The following is a 20,435-nucleotide window of genomic DNA, read 5'->3' on the forward strand; positions in this document are numbered from 1 at the left end:
ATGCCCCTCAGGTCACAAGAAGTGGTTGTAGATGCCCCTCAGGTGATCAGAAGTAGTTGTAGATGCCCCTCAGGTCACAAGAAGTGGTTGTAGATGCCCCTCAGGTGATCAGAAGTAGTTGTAGATGCCCCTCCAGTCACCAGAAGTAGTTGTAGATGCCCCTCAGGTCATTAGACGTAGGTGTAGATGCCCCTCCAGTCACCAGAAGTAGTTGTAGATGCCCCTCAGGTCACCAGAAGTAGGTGTAGATGCCCCTCAGGTCACCAGAAGTAGGTGTAGATGCCCCTCAGGTCACCAGAAGTAGTTGTAGATGCCCCTCAGGTCACAAGAAGTAGTTGTAGATGCCCCTCAGGTCACCAGAAGTAGTTGTAGATGCCCCTCAGGTCACCAGAAGTAGTTGTAGATGCCCCTCAGGTCACCAGAAGTAGTTGTAGATGCCCCTCAGGTCACCAGAAGTAGTTGTAGATGCCCTTCAGGTCACAAGAAGTGGTTGTAGATGCCCCTCAGGTCACCAGAAGTAGTTGTAGATGCCCCTCAGGTCACCAGAAGTGGTTGTAGATGCCCCTCAGGTCACCAGAAGTAGTTGTAGATGCCCCTCAGGTCACAAGAAGTAGTTGTAGATGCCCCTCAGGTCGTCAGAAGTAGTTGTAGATGCCCCTCCGGTCACCAGAAGTAGTTGTAGATGCCCCTCCGGTCACCAGAAGTAGTTGTAGATGCCCCTCCGGTCACTAGAAGTAGGTGTAGATGCCCCTCAGGTCACCAGAAGTGGTTGTAGATGCCCCTCAGGTCACCAGAAGTAGTTGTAGATGCCCCTCAGGTCACTAGAAGTAGTTGTAGATGCCCCTCAGGTCACCAGAAGTGGTTGTAGATGCCCCTCAGGTCACTAGAAGTAGTTGTAGATGCCCCTCAGGTCGTCAGAAGTAGTTGTAGATGCCCCTCAGGTCACCAGAAGTAGTTGTAGATGCCCCTCAGGTCACCAGAAGTAGGTGTAGATGCCCCTCAGGTCACCAGAAGTAGGTGAAGTAGGTGTAGATGCCCCTCAGGTCACCAGAAGTAGTTGTAGATGCCCCTCCGGTCACCAGAAGTAGGTGTAGATGCCCCTCAGGTCACCAGAAGTAGTTGTAGATGCCCCTCCGGTCACCAGAAGTAGGTGTAGATGCCCCTCAGGTCACCAGAAGTAGTTGTAGATGCCCCTCAGGTCACCAGAAGTAGTTGTAGATGCCCCTCAGGTCATCAGAAGTGGTTGTAGATGCTCCTCAGGTCACCAGAAGTAGTTGTAGATGCCCCTCAGGTCACCAGAAGTAGTTGTAGATGCTCCTCAGGTCACCAGAAGTAGTTGTAGATGCCCCTCAGGTCACCAGAAGTAGGTGAAGTAGGTGTAGATGCCCCTCAGGTCACCAGAAGTGGTTGTAGATGTCCCTCAGGTCACCAGAAGGGGTTGTAGATGTCCCTCAGGTCACCAGAAGTAGTTGTAGATGCCCCTCCAGTACCAGCAGGTGCAGTTGAGTCCGGCCGCGATGAGCAGAATGACCACCAGGGTGACCATGAGCACCACGGCGATGACGGTGGCGCTGACGGCCCAGACGAAGGTGCGGCGCGACATGTCGATGAGCGGCGCCCTCATGGCCATCCTCGCCCGCCGCGCCCGCCTCCGGTCCTGCGGCGGGTAACGGGACAGGTTCACGCTCTCCATGGCCAGCGAGCGCACGAGGCACGAGCGCATGTGGCTCAGCTGCTCGAACGAGTGCTTCCCGTGATACCGGCCCATCCCACTGTGGCCTGCAGAAGAAGACAGAGGGTTTATGGAGAAGAAGACAGAGGGTTTATGGAGAAGAAGAAGGAGGGTTTATGGAGAAGACAGAGGGTTTATGGAGAAGAAGACAGAGGATTTATGGAGAAGAAGAAGGAGGGTTTATGGAGAAGACAGAGGGTTTATGGAGAAGAAGACAGAGGGTTTATGGAGAAGAAGACAGAGGATTCATGGAGAAGAAGACAGAGGGTTTATGGAGAAGAAGACAGAGGGTTTAAGGAGAAGAAGACAGAGGATTTATGGAGAAGAAGACAGAGGATTTATGGAGAAGAAGACAGAGGGTTTATGGAGAAGAAGACAGAGGGTTTATGGAGAAGAAGACAGAGGGTTTATGCAGAAGAAGACAGAGGGTTTATGGAGAAGAAGACAGAGGGTTTATGGAGAAGAAGACAGAGGGTTTATGGAGAAGAAGACAGAGGGTTTATGGAGAAGAAGAAGGAGGGTTTATGGAGAAGAAGACAGAGGGTTTATGGGGAAGAAGACAGAGGGTTTATGGAGAAGAAGACAGAGGGTTTATGGAGAAGAAGACAGAGGGTTTATGGAGAAGAAGACAGAGGGTTTATGGAGAAGAAGACAGAGGATTTATGGAGAAGAAGAAGGAGGATTTATGGAGAAGAAGACAGAGGATTTATGGAGAAGAAGACAGAGGATTTATGGAGAAGAAGAAGGAGGATTTATGGAGAAGAAGACAGAGGGTTTATGGAGAAGAAGACAGAGGGTTTATGGAGAAGAAGAAAGAGGGTTTATGGAGAAGAAGACAGAGGGTTTATGGAGAAGAAGACAGAGGGTTTATGGAGAAGAAGACAGAGGATTTATGGAGAAGAAGACAGAGGGTTTATGGAGAAGAAGACAGAGGGTTTATGGAGAAGAAGACAGAGGGTTTATGGAGAAGAGGACAGAGGGTTTATGGAGAAGAAGACAGAGGGTTTATGGAGAAGAAGACAGAGGGTTTATGGAGAAGACAGAGGGTTTATGGAGAAGAAGACAGAGGATTTATGGAGAAGAAGACAGAGGATTTATGGAGAAGACAGAGGATTTATGGAGAAGAGGACAGAGGATTTATGGAGAAGAAGACAGAGGATTTATGGAGAAGAAGACAGAGGGTTTATGGAGAAGACAGAGGATTTATGGAGAAGAAGTCAGAGGGTTTATGGAGAAGAAGACAGAGGGTTTATGGAGAAGACAGAGGGTTTATGGAGAAGAAGACAGAGGGTTTATGGAGAAGAAGACAGAGGGTTTATGGAGAAGAAGACAGAGGAGTTAAATCATGCAGATAGACGACTACAAACATAATTTTATTTACTTTATGTCAACTTATGGGAAAAATGAAGCCCCAGCAAATAGTTCAAAACTGAAACTTCGTCGCGCTTCTGCTGTTAATTTGAATAAAGAGTTTATTTTCAGAACATTCTTTCAAAGTTTTAGGCTCACATAAACCAATGAATTCATAATGTCCACAAACAGGACTTTGATTGATCTACAATTACAGAAGCAACTGTTTTATCAGTGAAAGAGGCCAGAGAGCAGTTTGTAAACTTGACTTGCGGTTTCAGAAGCAACACACACGTAAAGAGGTGCAGATGTTGAGGAAAATTGTAAAAATTTCAAAAAGCAACATCACACACTCAGGAAGCCGCTGTCGAAGACAAATTCAAAATAAACACATTCATTAATTCTTTCTCTTTCTGAAGTTGAGACTGTTGTTTTATTTCTGGTTATGTCTTCTTGCCATCCCCCGGATTCTCCCAGCTATTTAAGGACCACAACTAGAATAAAATGGCATTAAATAAAAAAATTAAAAAGTGACAAAAATGTGTCAAAAATGTTACAAAAATGTGATGAAAAAGTGACGAAAAAGTGACGAAAAAGTGACGAAAAAGTGACAAAAAAGTGACGAAAAAGTGATGAAAAAGTGACAAAAATGTGACAAAAATGTGACAAAAATGTGACGAAAAAGTGACGAAAAAGTGATGAAAAAGTGACAAAAATGTGACGAAAAAGTGACGAAAAAGTGATGAAAAAGTGACAAAAATGTGACAAAAATGTGACGAAAAAGTGACAAAAATGTGACGAAAAAGTGACGAAAAAGTGACAAAAATGTGACAAAAATGTGACGAAAAAGTGATGAAAAAGTGATGAAAAAGTGATGAAAAAGTGATGAAAATATGACAAAAATATGACAAAAATGTGACGAAAAAGTGACGAAAAAGTGACGAAAAAGTGATGAAAATGTGATAAAACTATGACAAAAATGTGACAAAAATATGACAAAAATGTGACAAAAATGTGACGAAAAAGTGATGAAAAATTGCCAAAAATATGACAAAAATATGACAAAAAATTGCCAAAAATATGACAAAAAAGTGACAAAAAAGTGATAAAAATGTGACGAAAAAGTGATGAAAAATTGACAAAAATGTGACGAAAAAGTGACAAAAAAGTGATGAAAAAGTGATAAAAATGTTACGAAAAAGTGATGAAAAAGTGACAAAAATATGACAAAAAAGTTACAAAAATGTGCAGAAAAAGTGACGAAAAAGTGACAAAAATGTGACAAAAAGTGACAAAAATGTGACGAAAAAGTGATGAAAAAGTGATGAAAATATGACAAAAATATGACAAAAATGTGACAAAAATGTGACGAAAAAGTGACGAAAAAGTGACGAAAAAGTGATGAAAATGTGATAAAACTATGACAAATATGTGACAAAAATGTGACAAAAATATGACAAAAATGTGACAAAAATGTGACGAAAAAGTGATGAAAAATTGCCAAAAATATGACAAAAATATGACAAAAAATTGCCAAAAATATGACAAAAAAGTGACAAAAAAGTGATAAAAATGTGACGAAAAAGTGATGAAAAATTGACAAAAATGTGACGAAAAAGTGACGAAAAAGTGATGAAAAAGTGATAAAAATGTTACGAAAAAGTGATGAAAAAGTGACAAAAATATGACAAAAAAGTTACAAAAATGTGCAGAAAAAGTGACAAAAATGTGCAGAAAATGTGACGAAAAAGTGACAAAAATGTGACAAAAAAGTGTCAACAATGTGATGAAACACATTAGTTTCAAGGACGATGCAAATAACTGCACACACATCCCCTCCCTAACCACGCCCCCAATCCTTCTGCATCTGTGTTCATGACCTTCTCACTCCTCCTACCCAAGAAAAAACTTCCAACACAATTTCGCACATCTCCTTTTGTAAGAGGCATTGAGTTGCCTTGTGTATAAATAACAATTTTGCCCTAACAGTTGTTTTAATCTGTCTCATGTTCTTTATGAGCTGCATCTGAAATGTGCTCAGAACATGTTTCCCCAAGAGCCACAATAAAGTTTAATTCAATCACGTCTATGATATAAGGGCATGGGTTTTAAAGTGCTTTTTCCCAGAGTCTTTGACTGAGCTCCAGTTTGTAAACATCGTCTTAAACCGTGTTAGTTCATCTGCTTTAAAGGATTAAAGATTGTACTGTACCGACTCCTCCGAAGGGCAGCGAGCTCAGCGTGTAGTGCATCAGGACGTCGTTCACCAACACGCCGCCGCTCGTCGTCTCCTCCAGCATCTTCTCGATCCCCTACAGCAAAACAGACGACTTTACAAGAACTTTACCACACGAAATCCAACGCTCCAAACGCTGGAACCTGAGCTACAGACTCTGACCTTCTGATCGGTGCAGAAGACGTACAGAGCCAGGGGTTTCTCTCTCTCGTTGATGAACCGAATGGCGTCGTCGATGTCGCTCACGGCCACCAGGGGGAGCACCGGGCCGAAGATCTCCTCCTGCATCAGCCGGGACTGAGGCGGCACGTCCCGCAGCACCGTGGGAGCTGAGGGAAAACCAGAAACCGTCATCACAGCAACAAGAGCAGAGCGCAGGGGCGGACTGGCCATATGTCCGTTCTGGAAGAGCACAGAAGGGCCACTGGCTCTCGGGCCACCGGTCTGGCCTCTTATCCCTTATCCCGGGCGTAACCGAGCTTTACCCAAATGTAAAAGCATAAAAGAAAAGCATCCAAAAGCAAAAATGTGCTGGAAAAGCAACAAAAACACAACAAAATGTGACGAAAAATTGCAGACAAAGCAATGAAAAAACAACAAAAACATGACAAAAAAACAACGAAAAACAAGAGACGAAAACACAACGAAAAAGTGACGAAAAAGTGACAAAAAAGTGACAAAAAAGTGACAAAAAAGTGACGAAAAAGTGACGAAAAAGTGACGAAAAAGTGACGAAAAAGTGACGAAAAAGTGATAAAAAAGTGACGAAAAAGTGACGAAAAAGTGATAAAAAAGTGATAAAAAAGTGACAAAAAAGTGACAAAAAAGTGACGAAAAAGTGACGAAAAAGTGACAAAAAAGTGACGAAAAAGTGACGAAAAAGTGACGAAAAAGTGATAAAAAAGTGGTAAAAAAGTGACAAAAAAGTGACAAAAAAGTGACGAAAAAGTGACGAAAAAGTGACGAAAAAGTGACAAAAAAGTGACAAAAAAGTGACGAAAAAGTGACGAAAAAGTGACAAAAGAGTGACAAAAAAGTGACAAAAAAGTGACGAAAAAGTGACAAAAAAGTGACGAAAACACATCCAAATCTAAAAGCATAAAAGAAAAGCATCCTAAAACAAAAATGTGCTGGAAAAGCAACAAAAACAGAACAAAATGTGATGAAAAAATTACGACAAAGCAATGAAAAAACAACAAAGACATGACAAAAAACCAAGTGACGAAAACACAACGAAAAAGCCACAAAAAAGTGACGAAAAAGCAGCAAAAAGCCACTAAAACATGACAAAAATGCAGCGACAACGTGACAAAAAGTTACCGTCACTTTTCTAGATTTTAGCTTTCAAATGAGGCGTCGCTCTCCAGTTACGAAGCCTTTAGATTTGGGTAAAGCCGAACTGGAGAAAATGCTCTCGGTTAAGGCGGGGGGTAAGAGGTTCACATATGTCTTTGTGGAAGTGTCGCATTTATGCTAATTTGGACCAGGCTGACCAGAGTCCAGGGCTGTTTTTCAGTCCCAGTCCGGCCCTGGCAGAGCGAGGGCTTTACGGGAGGAGCTGAGGGAAAACCAGAAACCGTCATCACAGAAACGAGAGCAGAGCGAGGGCTTTTACTCAAGGGTTTGAATAACAACGATGAGGACGCAGATTCTCACCGATGTATCTCTGCGAAGCGTCGCTCTGGCCCCCGATCACCGGGTTGTAGCCTTCCATCAGACTCAGGATCCTGTTGAAGTGGCGCTGGTTGATGATGCGTCCGTAATCCGGAGAGCTCTTGGGGTCGGCGCCGTAAAACTCCTGAAAAAAACGAAATAGAGGGAGGATGACAGTTAATCTAAAATGGACTAAATGACAATTACCTTATGATAATGATATATTGCACATAATAACCGATATAATATGTAACTACCGTAAATGCTCTAATATAGGCCGGGGCCTTTATTTACTCAAGGGCATCAGGACCAGGCCTTTATTGGAACCAGGCCACAATTAGAGACAGGCCTTTATTTCTATTTGAGCAAAATGGACGACCAGGAAAATAAAGAGATTTGTGTCCATTTGCACCTAAAATATTAGGTTCATTTATTAACTAACATTTCAAACCCTCTCCCAGCGGCTGGAACATTGACGCCTTTTATTTTGTCGGGACAACAGGAAGGGTTTCGTTGCTGTTAGCGGAGCTTTGACATCAGTCTCACTGCAGGTTTCTGTTTCGTTTTTACCGCGGACCGGATTATTTGTTGTTATCTCGTGTAAAAGGCGAGTTTAGACGGAGCGTTTGTGTTTGTGATCGATCATGAGACTGACCCGAGAGAAGACGAGACGCTCGCGCTGATCGAGGAGTTATTTTGAGGCGTGGGACTGACCTGCACACGGAGCAGCTGGACGTGCTTTGAAGACGCGATGGAGACTTTATTAAAACCCTGGAGGGTCACACAACATTTGTTTCCAAATATAGTCACAGGAGGTTTGAAAAGTGGCTAAATCTGTGTCAAAGTTACGCTCGGATCAGCTCCTCCGCAGCGTCCCCATCGGCCCGGGTTCCCGTTTGTTACTTCCTGCACGCGAGTTTTCATTTACACCAGTATGAGACAAATTCCTAACATGGGGAATATTTCTACCGCTATAGTTTCTAATAAAAGCCCCGGCCTGTTTTAGAGACCGGCTTTAATTTGCCTCCGCCAACCGCGAACCCGGCCTCTGTCAGAGCCCCGGCCTCTGTCAGAGACCCGGCCGCTAATGGAATACAGGCCAGTATTAGAGAATCTACGGTATGCATGATGTCGTCAAAAGTATCAATATATCGCCATTAAAAGTGTTGGCATCGCATCACAAAATCAATATATTGTCACTCAGGTGTCTCATTAACTACTTTTAATTTAGTTATAGAAATATGACTCCTCCAGTAATGTAATCTGAGCTCTTTGGGACAGATCCTGGTTCAGATTCACTCCCTCTGTCCAGGACTAACCCAGAGTGTAAAGGTGCCAGTACCAGGAGCGTGAGGCGGATGCACTCGATCAGCTGGTTCTGGACACTGGGCTCACACAGAACGTAATCTGGAGCGATGCAGGTCTGACCGCAGTTCACAAACTTCCCCCACGTGATCCTCCTGAAACACAAACAAACACACAACGATCAGAGAGGAATCCCTTCAAACAAATATCCACCACAGTGTTTTTTAGAGCCTATAATCGGGGCGGCAGTGGTGCAGATGGTAGAGCTGGTCGTCCCATATCATCCCAGTGGATATAAAACATCTACTGATCACTCTTTTTGTTATTGCAGCTTTTAACCTCTTAACTCCCACCTGAACCGAGCACATTTTCTCCAGTTTGGCTTTACCCCAGTCCAAAAGCTTCTGGAGAAAAGTTGTGAAAATAGCAACAAAACTGAGACGAAAACAATGATGGAAATGTGACAAAAAAGTGAGAAAACATTGACGAAAATGTCACAAGAAATTGACAAAAAATTTACAAAAAAGGACAAAAATTTGATTAAAAAAAATGTATGAAAACATGACAAAAATGTGATAAATATTTGCCAAAAAAAATTACAAAAAATTGACAAAAACTGACAAAAAAAGACAATTATGTGATAAAAAATGACCAAAAAAATCACAAAGATTTGACAAAAACTGACACAAAAAAGACAAAAAAAATGACAAATATGTGACAAATATGTGATAAAAAATTGACCAAAAAATGACAAACATTTGTTAAAAAATTGAAAAAAAAATGACAAAAATGTGATAAAAAATTGACAAAAAATTACAAAAAAAGACAAAAAAAGACAAAAATGTGACAAATATGTGATTAAAAATTGACAAAAAAATGACAAAAAAAATACAAAAAATTGATAAAAAATTGACCAAAAAAATTACAAAAATTTGACAAAAACAGACACAAAAAAGCCAAAAAAAAATGACAAATATGTGATAAAAATTTGACAAAAAAAATGGACGAAAAAATGACGAAAAAATTACGAAAAAATGACAAAAAGGTTACAAAAATGAGTTGAATACCCAACAAAAAAAAGATGGAAAAAAAAATCTGATGACGTGAGGAAAAAGATCCTCTCGGTTCAGGCGGGAGTTAAGAGGTTAATATTTCTAAAAGCTATAACAGCACCGACCTCTTTACACCACAACAGAAGCACAAACACTGTCCATTGTGGGTTAAAGTCCGTGTGCCTGGCCCTGGACCTGCCCTGGCACCACACAGGCACATAAGGGCAGCTCACTCTTCACTGGGCGAGGGCAGCGATGACTCATCTGCCCCGGTCTGTGTCTGACACTGAGGCGCAGAGTGAGGATAAAGGTTGGATTATTGTTACCTCTGAGAGACCGTTGTTCTGGATCAGCCAGTGTCACTTTCATTGAGTAAATCATTCATGATTTCAGTCAAAGTTATATTTTTCCAGACTAAAACTTGCATGAAACTAATTAAATTTTGGAAGTCTGGCTCTGCTGCTCCTGCTGTGGGGGTTTCAGAGGCTGCAGTGGCTCTGTCTCCCCCGTGGCTGTGGTTCTTATTCAGCGAGGTGACATATTAATCACGATTCTCCAGCCGCGATGTCCCGTGTGCTTTGATCCCCCACCTTTCAGTTTTTCAGGCTAAAGGATCCGGGTAATATTTGGTCTGATATAATGGTGTTTAACCCCTTAACTCCCACCTGAACCGAGCACATTTTCTCCAGTTTGGCTTTACCCCAATCCAAAAGCTGCTGGAAAAAAGCTGTGAAAATAGCAACAAAAATGAGACGAAAACAATGATGGAAATGTGACAAAAAAGTGAGAAAACATTGACAAAAATGTCACAAAAATGTCAAAGAAATTGACAAAAAATTGACAAAAAAAAAGGACAAAAATGTGACAAATATGTGATAAAAAATTGTCAAAAAATTTGACAAAGAAATGACAAAAAATTGATAAAAATATGACCAAAAAATTACAAAAAAATGACAAAAACTGACACAAAAACAGACACAAAAAAGCCAAAAAAATGACAAATATGTGACAAATATGTGATAAAAAATTGACCAAAAAATGACAAACATTTGATTAAAAAAATGGACAAAAAAATGACAAAAATGTGATAAAAATGTGACAAAAAATTACAAACAATTACAAAAAAAGACAAAAAAAGACAAAAAAAGACAAAAATGTGACAAAAAAGTGAGAAAACATTGACAAAAAAGTGACAAAAAATTGATGAAAGAGTGGCAAAAATGTCACAAACAAAAAATGTACGAAAAAATTACAAAAATGTGACAAAAATGTGACAAAAAATGACAAAAATGTGACAAAAAAATGACAAAAATGTGATAAAAATTTGACATAAAAATGACAAAAATGTGACAAAAAATTACAAAAAAAATTACAAAAATGTGATAAAAAATGTGACAAAAAATTACAAACAAAATGAAAAAATGTGATAAAAAATGTGATAAAAATGTGACAAAAAATGACAAAAAAGTTGAAATGAGTTGAATACCCAACAAAAAAATGATGGGAAAAAATCTGATGGGAAAAAAGATCCTCTCGGTTCAGGCGGGAGTTAAGAGCTAATGAGAGTGTTCCGGCAATTGTTTTGGCCTGTTCCCCGAATCCATCACTTCAGACCAAAAGCTTTATTTTACGGCTCTGAAAGGGGAGGAAATACACAGTTTTTATGTGGAAGAAGATCTGGGGAACATCTGGTAGCAACGGTCGTTATGAGGCATGAATGGACAATAACCGTTATGGGGCGGAGTTTTGCAAAAGGCAGGGTGACCAGAAGTCCCTGTTTATCCGGGTTTGTCCCAGTTTTGAACCCTTTGTCCAATGTCCCAATAGATTTATCTAAAACCACTGATTTGTCCCAGTTTCATTGAGTCTCTGTCCCAGTTGTCCCGGTTTTTGGCCAATATAGTCCCCGAAAAAACACACGTCACTTGAAAATGAATGACATTGGACCAGGTGAATATCAATAACAAAGTAAATGTAAATTCTACCTGGCCGCGACCCGGATGTTGCAGTCCGGGTGGACGTAGCAGGGGCTCTTCCCGCCCAGCTCCAGCGTGACGGGGGTGAGGTGAGCGGCCGCCGCCTCCATCACCAGCCGCCCCACGGAGCTGCTGCCCGTGTAGAAGACGTGGTCAAACCTCTGTCTCAGCAGCTCCTGGGTCTCGCTCACGCCCCCGGTCACCACCGGGTACAGGTCCTGCAGAGAGAGGACGGTGAACCAGGACTGACCCGGGAGAAACAAACCTCCAACATTACAGCCAAAGGGAGTCATTTTCTGATTAAAACGTGACTTAACCTCTTACCACCCATTTTTTATTTTTATTTTTTTCATTTTTGTGACATTTTTGTTGAGTTTTTGAATTTTTGTAGAATTTTTGTCACTTTTTGATTGAGTTTTTTGTCACATTTTTGTTGAATTTTTGTCACATTTTTGTTGAATTTTTGTCACATTTTTGTTAAATTTTTGTCACATTTTTGTTGATTTTTTTTCACATTTTTGTTGAATTTTTGTCACATTTTTGTTGAGTTTTTGTCACATTTTTGTCATTTTTTGTTGAATTTTTGTCACATTTTTGTTGAATTTTTGTCACATTTTTGTTGAATTTTTGTCACATTTTTGTTGAATTTTTGTCACTTTTTTGTTGAATTTTTGTCACATTTTTGTTGAATTTTTGTTGAGTTTTTGTCACATTTTTGTTGAAGTTTTGTCATATTTTTGTTGAATTTTTGTTGAGTTTTTGTCACATTTTTTGTTGAGTTTTTGTCACTTTTTGTTGAATTTTTGTCAAATTTTTGTTGATTTTTTTGTCACATTTTTGTTGAGTTTTTGTCACTTTTTGTTGAATTTTTGTCACATTTTTCTTGATTTTTTTGTCACGTTTGTTGCGTTTACATCCTTGTTTTCTTCTCATTTTTTGTGGCTGTTTTGGTGCTTTTTTCCCAAGAAGCTTTTTGATTAAAGCCAAACTGGAGAAAATGGGATCCGTTCAGGTGGGAGTTAAGAAGTTAAAGGAGTTCATGAGACTAAACCTATGACTAAAACGTCCAGATAATTTTGTCAACATGTAAAAAGCGTGAACTTTATGAACAGTAACATCTTCTCACTCCAACAGCAGAAGGAAAGGAGTTGTTGTGTCCTCCTGCATGGCTTTGCTGATATCACATGAACAACACATATCCCTGAACTGAAGTGAACACAGAGTAAAGCCTGACCTTGTCCAAGTATCTGGGCAGCAGCGCCCGCAGCAGCAGAGACGAGCACTCGCTGAGCTCCGACGGCTTCACCACCGCCGCGTTTCCTGGACACAACCATAAGAGAGAGAGAGCCGTGAGTTTCTCTGAGTGAGCAGTGTTTTCATTCAGAATCTCCACAAGGAAGAGCCACAAATGTTTCCACTGATCACTGAATGTCAATACAGATGAGATGAGTGTAAAATCTTAATATTCAAGTTTTGATGCTGTTGGTCATCAAAAAAGTGAACGACGAGTTGAAAATAAAATAGAAAAATGGGAAAAACAAGTGTAAAAATTTTGGGCAAAATTGAGGATTTTGGGGGGTTTTTTATAAAGAAAAAAAAAAAGAAAACATTTAAGAAATTTTGGGAAAAAACACATGAAACAAATTTGGGGAAAAAATGAAAAAAAATTGCTGAAATGTACGGACAAAAACTGGGAAAAAATAGGAAACATTTGGTTAAAAAGAAAAAAAAAATACATTTTTTTCCACCCTTCTCTCGTTAAAGAAACAGGCCACAGTTTTTCCACACTGAGATATGTTCTTACCTGAGCTTAGACGAGTTGATGTGTACCTGTCTGGTCTCTGTGCGTGCCCTCAGTCACGCAAAAAGACTAAAGATGTTGTTAGCATTTGGCCTCTCCCAGCATATATCCCTATAGCTCCAAATGGGGTGAAGTTAGAAGTGACCAAGCACTTCAGGTATCGTTAAAGTACCGGTATAAATAAATATGTATTGTTACCCAGCCCTATTAAAGTGTCTGTAAGTCCTGGAATGATCCACATGAAACAGAAACCGTCACAAACATGGCCGTCTTCGAACTAAAGCCACATCACTATCTCATTAACTCGTCCAAAAGCGTGTGCACCTGCGGCGATGGCTCCGACGAGGGGCCCCAGAGTGAGGGCCCAGGGGTAGTTCCAGGCCCCGATGATGAGCACCACTCCCAGGGGCTGAGGCCGGACGTAGACCTGGTCCGACAGCGTCAGGACGGACCGCTCCACGGCGCGAGGAGCCGCCCACACCGACAGCTTGTCTATGGCCAGCTTTATCTCGTTCTCCAAACCGGTCAGCTCCAGCAGCGGCGTGTCGTACTGGCTCTGAGGGCGAGAGGCCACAGGCACGTTTTAACTAAACTGTGACAGGAAACACGATCCTGTCCACGGGAAACAGTCGCTGTACAGGACGTTAGCATCATGTTGTTAAGAGGTAACAAAGAAAGAAAAGGGGAGGCGGCGTTTGATCCTAACGTATGAGGAGCGTTTTTCCTATAGCCGTTAGCATTAGCCATCAATTGTTTCAAATTTATGAACGATCCTTTTCTGCTGTTGTCAACCATCGACCACATTTAGCTCAAAGCCTCGTTAGAAATCATGAATGAATGTACAGACCTTTGAGATTTTAACGCTACAGAAGGTCCTTTGAATTAAGCTAAACAAACAGCTGCTCTTCGAGGTAGATTGATAAGCAGATTGACTTAAAGGGACTATAGAGTGTTTAAAAATGCTAAAATTAAGTATTTTCTTCCATAGATATCATATAATAAAGGATACATGTCTTAAAGGGGGGGTATTATGCAAAATTGACTTTTTCAAGCTTTAAATCATGTTATTATGTCATTCCCTCATTAAAAACATGCCTGAAGTGTTGCCTTGGCACATTCACGTATTTTTGAGTCATCTGTAAAAACTCTGATGGCGGCCATTTTAGGGATAGCTTTGCCTGAGTCCTCCTAGGAACGCCCCCACCTCCTGGAGACGCCTCCGAGCTTTCGTCACCAGCCGAGAAACCAACCACTGCTCCTCAGCAGAACCCCCTCCCCACTGATGCCACAGACAGCGTGTGGAGGGGGCGTGTCTAAAGGCTCAGAGGTTCTTAAAGAGACAGAGGCCTATTTCAAGACATTCACTACAGCCATTTTGAGAGAGACATTTTATACAAGGCAGTTATTCTAATTTACTGCATTGACAGACCAACAGAAGGTTTGGTCATCATTGTAGTGTGATATAGACTGGTGCTATGGGACTGAAAAAAAGCATAATACCCCCTCTTTAAATTGTTCGAAAAAAACTAAACTAAAAAAAAAAAAGTTCATGCACCATAAAACACAAAGTTTTGAGTGAGCGAGCTCTCTGTGGCAAGATGGCCGCCGTGTGCGGACGTCGCCCTCCATTAGCCAGCAGCACATACGAGATATCTAGCCTCTATTATATGATATCTATGTTTTCCTCCCCCTACATGTTCCAGTCATGTCCTAATGTGTAGAATGAGACCTGTTCACCTCAACTGCCTCTAAAATCCTGCACTGTCACTCAGAAAAGTGCCAGTAGTGAGTATAAAATGGCTAACTTTCTGTGCTTTTTGATGATTAAAGCAGCAGATGCGAGGTTCTCTGGGGTCACTCTCTGAAGTTCAAACTCAGGTCACTCTCCAGAACATCGCTCACACTTCCTCTGTCCTCACCCGGTTCAGGTCCTGTTTGAGCGCGGTGGCGATGTCCGTCTCTCTCTCCGTGATCATCTTCAGCAGTGCGTGCAGTTGCTGCAGTCTGAACTCCAGGGGGCGCGTTCTCCCGCTGAGAAAGGCCTGCCGAGCCCGCGTCGCTGCCTGGCGCTCCAAACTCCCACCTGCCACATGCAAGAGCTGCTTCACTGTTCAGGTTTGAGGAGGTTTAGTCCCGTCTCTGTTTCTGTTAACCTCATCTCTGCGCAGTCATAGTTTCATCACTTTAGGTTGGTTTAGATTTTTACCACATATTTACCCCGCTTTACCTGATTATTAGATTGGAAACAATGAAGGAGGAAGACACCAAAATACAACGTTATCTCCAAACTCATTCCTAACTTTCCTGATCTTTGAGCATCACAGTTCTTCACAGGGACGACTTTAAAGGCACATTTCACAACTTACAGGGTCACTTCTCAGAGCCACTGTCACAGAAATACAACAAAACTAATCTATAAGTTCATGAAATTGATACAAATGCTTTATATGTCCAAGTTTACAAATACTAAAGGAGGTCAAACACATTTTGCAGGAAGGTGCAGGACATTTAAAGCAGTACTAAGTAACTCTTGCCCCTAGAGGCCATAAGCGCAACTGCAGGTGTCATAGTAAATTGAGATTATTTAACTTATTAATCGTCCGTGATCGTACTACTACTACTATACTACGCTGATAGAAAAGACAAAGGGACAGAGGGATATTGTACATCTGATAACACAATGGAAATCACTCAAACTTGGCTGTAAATACTGTTTAAGCGGCGCTAGCCCGCAGGTAGCTTTGCCCGTTAGCCTGCTAGCTTCTGCTTCGTGATTCCATTAGTGTGTATTGGTGGCTCCGGTCCGATGGTAGTCAAATTGCAAGTGTGGTTTTCTGGCCAGAGACAACAGGGGGAGATGAAAGACCCTCTAATCATCCCATTTACACCAAAAGCTTCTGGAAAAAAAGCTGTGAAAATAGCAATAAAACTGAGACGAAAACAATGATGGAAATGTGACAAAAAAGTGACGAAAAATTGATGAAAAATGTGATAAAAAAATTACGAAAAATTGACAAAAATGTGCCAAAATGTTACAAAAATATACAAAAATAATATACAAAATATTTTTTAAAATTTGACAAAAAATGACAAAAAAATGACAAAAAGTGTAACCAAAATTAGTTGACTACCCAATGAAAAAATGATGGGAAAAAAATCTGATGACGTGAGGAAAAAGATCCTCTCGGTTCAGGCGGGAGTTAAAAGGTTAAATAGGGAAAACGTGGAAGAGCTTGGTAGCTTCTATCTTCACCTGGTTTGGAGCTATAGAGGAGGAGAGGCTTAATGCTAACGCCGTCTGTGTTTACGTGACTGAGGACACACGTGAAGACCAGACAGGTACACATGAACTCGTCTAAGCTAAGGTAAGAACATATCTCAGTATGTAAAAACAGTGGCCTGTTCCTTTAACCTCTTAACTCCCGCCTGAACCGAGAGGATCTTTTTCCTCACGTCATCAGATTTTTTTTCCATCATTTTTTTTTGTCATTTTTTGTCACATTTTTTGTCCTTTTTTTGGACATTTTTTTTGTAATTTTTTGTCACATTTTTGTCATTTTTTTGGTTATTTTTTGTTAATTTTTTTTTTCATTTTTTCGTAATTTTTTGTAATCAATTTTTTTTTTCATTTTTTGTTACATTTTGGTCATTTTTTCATCCATTTTTTGTCCATTTCTTGTGACATTTTTGCCACTTTTTCATCAATTTTCCGTCACTTTTCATCAATGTTGTCGCACTTTTTTCTCACATTTCCATCATCGTTTTCGTCTCAGTTTTGTTGCTATTTTCACACCTTTTTCCCAGAAGCTTTTGGACTGGGGTAAAGCCAAACTGGAGAAAATGTGCTCGGTTCAGGCGGGAGTTAAGGGGTTAATGCGTAAACGATCCACCAGGGGGTGCTGTAGCGCCCTCAGCACCCTGGGTTCCCACGGCCTTGTCAACTACAGAGTACAGGAGAGGACTCAAGAACCTTCATCGAACATTGTAACATGGCAAAAACCCCAAAAGTAGATGAAATATTACCCCCATTAAATAATAACAACTTAGCTTCTACTTGAGTAATATCAAAATGAAGTATTTGTTTCTTTTGACGTGTAAAAAAGATGTATTTCTTGATTGTTATTATTTTTTCGGATTGTCTTATCATTATTTCATGTTTTGTTTCTCATAATCTATGTCGCAACTGACACATAAATCTGACTTTTCCGCTCAGTTACTCACAATACTCAAGTAACATTGTCTCCAAGTACTTTTACTCTTACTTGAGTAAATATCTTAGCCATACTCGACCGCCTCTTGTGGGACGTTGTGGAAAGTGTACCCAAGTGTTTACTCGAGTAAGAGCCCCGTTACTTCAAAAATATTAGTACTCAATACGTGGAAAGAACTACTCTAAGAAGTGCAGTGACGTCATAAAGATACGTGAGTAAATCGAGTTTGCGTAAAAGCATTTCCCAAACAGAGCCGCGTCTGATCTCCTCCTCGTGCGTAAAGTGGATCCACGTCTTACCCAAACCGTAACGCGCCTCATAACTCACTCAAACGCGAGTCCGCACCGGTGTCCGCGCGCGCTGCGGATGAGATGAGCGCGTGTTTACCTGGAGGCATGGTGGAACAAACGGCTAAATACACCATCCGCTCGCTCTCGTGTCCCCGCTCCGTGCGCTCCGTCCGCGCCCGCGTCTGCCCCGCTCGGAGCGCTTTGTCCCGTGTTTATCCAACTGTGGCTGATCCTGGATCGGTTTACCCCCGGCCCGCGCCCACGTGCTCACCGAGAGGAGGAGGAGGACGGGAGTTACGCACGAGAATATTATTTCCGAACTGTTGACGTGATGCATTTTCAAGCGGCGCCATGAAATATTAATGAGATGAGCTGCAAAAATAAACTTTAGTTTCATTAACCTCTTAACTCCCACCTGAACGGATCCCATTTTCTCCAGTTTGGCTTTAATCAAAAAGCTTCTTGGGAAAAAAGCATCAAAACAGCCACAAAAAATGAGAAGAAAACAAGGATGTAAAAAGTGACAAAAACAAAACAAAAAAAGTGAAAAAAACTCAATTAAAAAGTGACAAAAATTCAACAAAAATGTGACAAAAATTCACCAAAAATGTGACAAAAATTCAACAAAAATGTGACAAAAATTCAACAAAAATGTGACAAAAACAAAACAAAAAAAGTGAAAAAAACTCAACTAAAAAGTGACAAAAATTCAACAAAAATGTGACAAAAATTCACCAAAAATGTGACAAAAATTCAACAAAAATGTGACAAAAATTCAACAAAAATGTGACAAAAATTCAACAAAAATGTGACAAAAATTCAACAAAAATGTGACAAAAAATCAACAAAAATGTGACAAAAACTCAACTAAAAAGTGACAAAAATTCAACAAAAATGTGACAAAAATTCACCAAAAATGTGACAAAAATTCAACAAAAATGTGACAAAAATTCAACAAAAATGTGACAAAAACAAAACAAAAAAAGTGAAAAAAACTCAACTAAAAAGTGACAAAAATTCAACAAAAATGTGACAAAAATTCACCAAAAATGTGACAAAAATTCAACAAAAATGTGACAAAAATTCAACAAAAATGTGACAAAAATTCAACAAAAATGTGACAAAAATTCAACAAAAATGTGACAAAAAATCAACAAAAATGTGACAAAAATTCAACAAAAATGTGACAAAAAATCAACAAAAATGTGACAAGAACTCAACTAAAAAAGTGACAAAAAATCAACAAAAATGTGACAAAAATTCAACAAAAATGTGACAAAAACTCAACAAAAATGTGACAAAAAATCAACAAAAATGTGACAAAAACTCAACTAAAAAAGTGACAAAAATTCAACAAAAATGTGACAAAAATTCAACAAAAAAGTGACAAAAATTCAACAAAAATTCAACAAAAATTCAACAAAAATGTGACAAAAATTCAACAAAAATGTGACAAAAATTCAACAAAAATGTGACAAAAATTCAACAAAAAGTGACAAAAATTCAACCAAAAAGTGACAAAAATTCAACAAAAATGTGACAAAAATTCAACAAAAATGTGACAAAAACTCAACTAAAAAAGTGACAAAAATTCAACAAAAATGTGACAAAAATTCAACAAAAATGTGACAAAAATTCAACAAAAATGTGACAAAAATTCAACAAAAATGTGACAAAAATTCAACAAAAATGTGACAAAATTTCAACAAAAATGTGACAAAAATTCAACAAAAAAGTGACAAAAATTCAACCAAAAAGTGACAAAAATTCAACAAAAATGTGACAAAAACTCAACTAAAAAAATTACAAAAACTCTAAGCTCTAAACTAAAAAAAAAAACATACAAAAGGTGACACAACACAGCAACAATGCGAGGAAAAAGATCAGTTTTGTGGGTCTTAGCTTTCAAATGAGGTGTTACACAGGCCTATATAATAGCCAAAGAGGACAGAATGCATTTGGTTCAGGCGGGTGATAAGAGGTTAAAGACATGTTAAGACGAGAGACGACTGGTAAAAAAGGAAATAATATGAAAACTTGAAGCTTTTGCTGTAGATTATTGACATAAAAATGAAAACAGTGTCTTCATGACATTTTGGCAGACTATTTGAAAATGGCCAATATTGCCAATATGATCAACAACCAAATATAAAAGACAGAGCAATGGTTAAAACAATGGTTTTATTTGGTTTATTTGATTTTAGATGTACTCAAGTAAGAGTAACGTTACTTTGAAATACTTTTTACTCAAGTACCGGTACAAGGCAAAAGTAGTGGCTCCAACAGTGACTCAAGTAAAAGTAAAAAAGTGCTTGGAGAAAATGTTACTGTGAATAATTTGAGCATAAAAGTCTGAGTTATTTTCAATGACGCCATAAATTGTGAGAAACATCGCATAAAATCATGTGAAACTGTTACATTTCAACAAAAATTCCAAGAAAATACAGAAAAAACAAATAATTCTAAAGAAAAAGGAGCCCATCTGTTTTATTGATCAAAATGATGCATTTGCCACATAAATATTTACTCAAGTGGAAAAGGTAACAATATTTTTTACTAGTGATTAGTAAGAAACAGATTCGTCATTATCATTTTACAATAAAATAAAATATACTGTATGAAAAAACTACTTAAAAAGTACAATTACTTCAAAAAGCTAGTAAAGTAGGCTACAGAGTAAGCAGTACTTTATAGGGCTGGGATGATCCACTTTTGTCACGATCCGATACATATCACGATGCTCATTGCGATACAATAAGTAACTATGATTTGTAATATATTTACCTAAAATGTATAAAAAAACGTGTCTATTGGTTAAGTTTATAAACC

General features: G+C 39.5%; 1 protein-coding gene across 2 annotated transcripts in view; it reads right to left on the reverse strand.

The window, feature by feature from the left end:
* Positions 1 to 1,375: 1,375 nt before the first annotated feature.
* Positions 1,376 to 20,435, reverse strand: part of LOC306976505 (aldehyde dehydrogenase family 3 member A2-like) — a 41,273-nt gene continuing 22,213 nt past the window's right edge. Inside the window, exons 1-10 of one of the 2 annotated variants that reach the window (XM_079574441.1) lie at positions 17,704 to 17,832; positions 15,025 to 15,188; positions 13,430 to 13,661; positions 12,539 to 12,624; positions 11,314 to 11,522; positions 8,314 to 8,431; positions 6,975 to 7,116; positions 5,481 to 5,647; positions 5,295 to 5,394; positions 1,376 to 1,779 (exon numbers count right to left, since the gene is read on the reverse strand). In XM_079574441.1, the coding sequence (XP_079430567.1) occupies positions 1,457 to 1,779; positions 5,295 to 5,394; positions 5,481 to 5,647; positions 6,975 to 7,116; positions 8,314 to 8,431; positions 11,314 to 11,522; positions 12,539 to 12,624; positions 13,430 to 13,661; positions 15,025 to 15,188; positions 17,704 to 17,740 (1,578 nt within the window). In that variant the 5' untranslated portion in view covers positions 17,741 to 17,832 and the 3' untranslated portion in view covers positions 1,376 to 1,456. Of the gene's footprint in view, positions 1,780 to 5,294; positions 5,395 to 5,480; positions 5,648 to 6,974; positions 7,117 to 8,313; positions 8,432 to 11,313; positions 11,523 to 12,538; positions 12,625 to 13,429; positions 13,662 to 15,024; positions 15,189 to 17,703; positions 17,833 to 20,435 lie in introns of those variants that run through there. The other variant, XM_079574442.1, reaches the window with a different exon arrangement.

The sequence above is a fragment of the Gobius niger genome (genome assembly GCF_951799975.1).
Source record: "Gobius niger genome assembly, chromosome: 1".
NCBI classification, from domain to species: domain Eukaryota; kingdom Metazoa; phylum Chordata; class Actinopteri; order Gobiiformes; family Gobiidae; genus Gobius; species Gobius niger.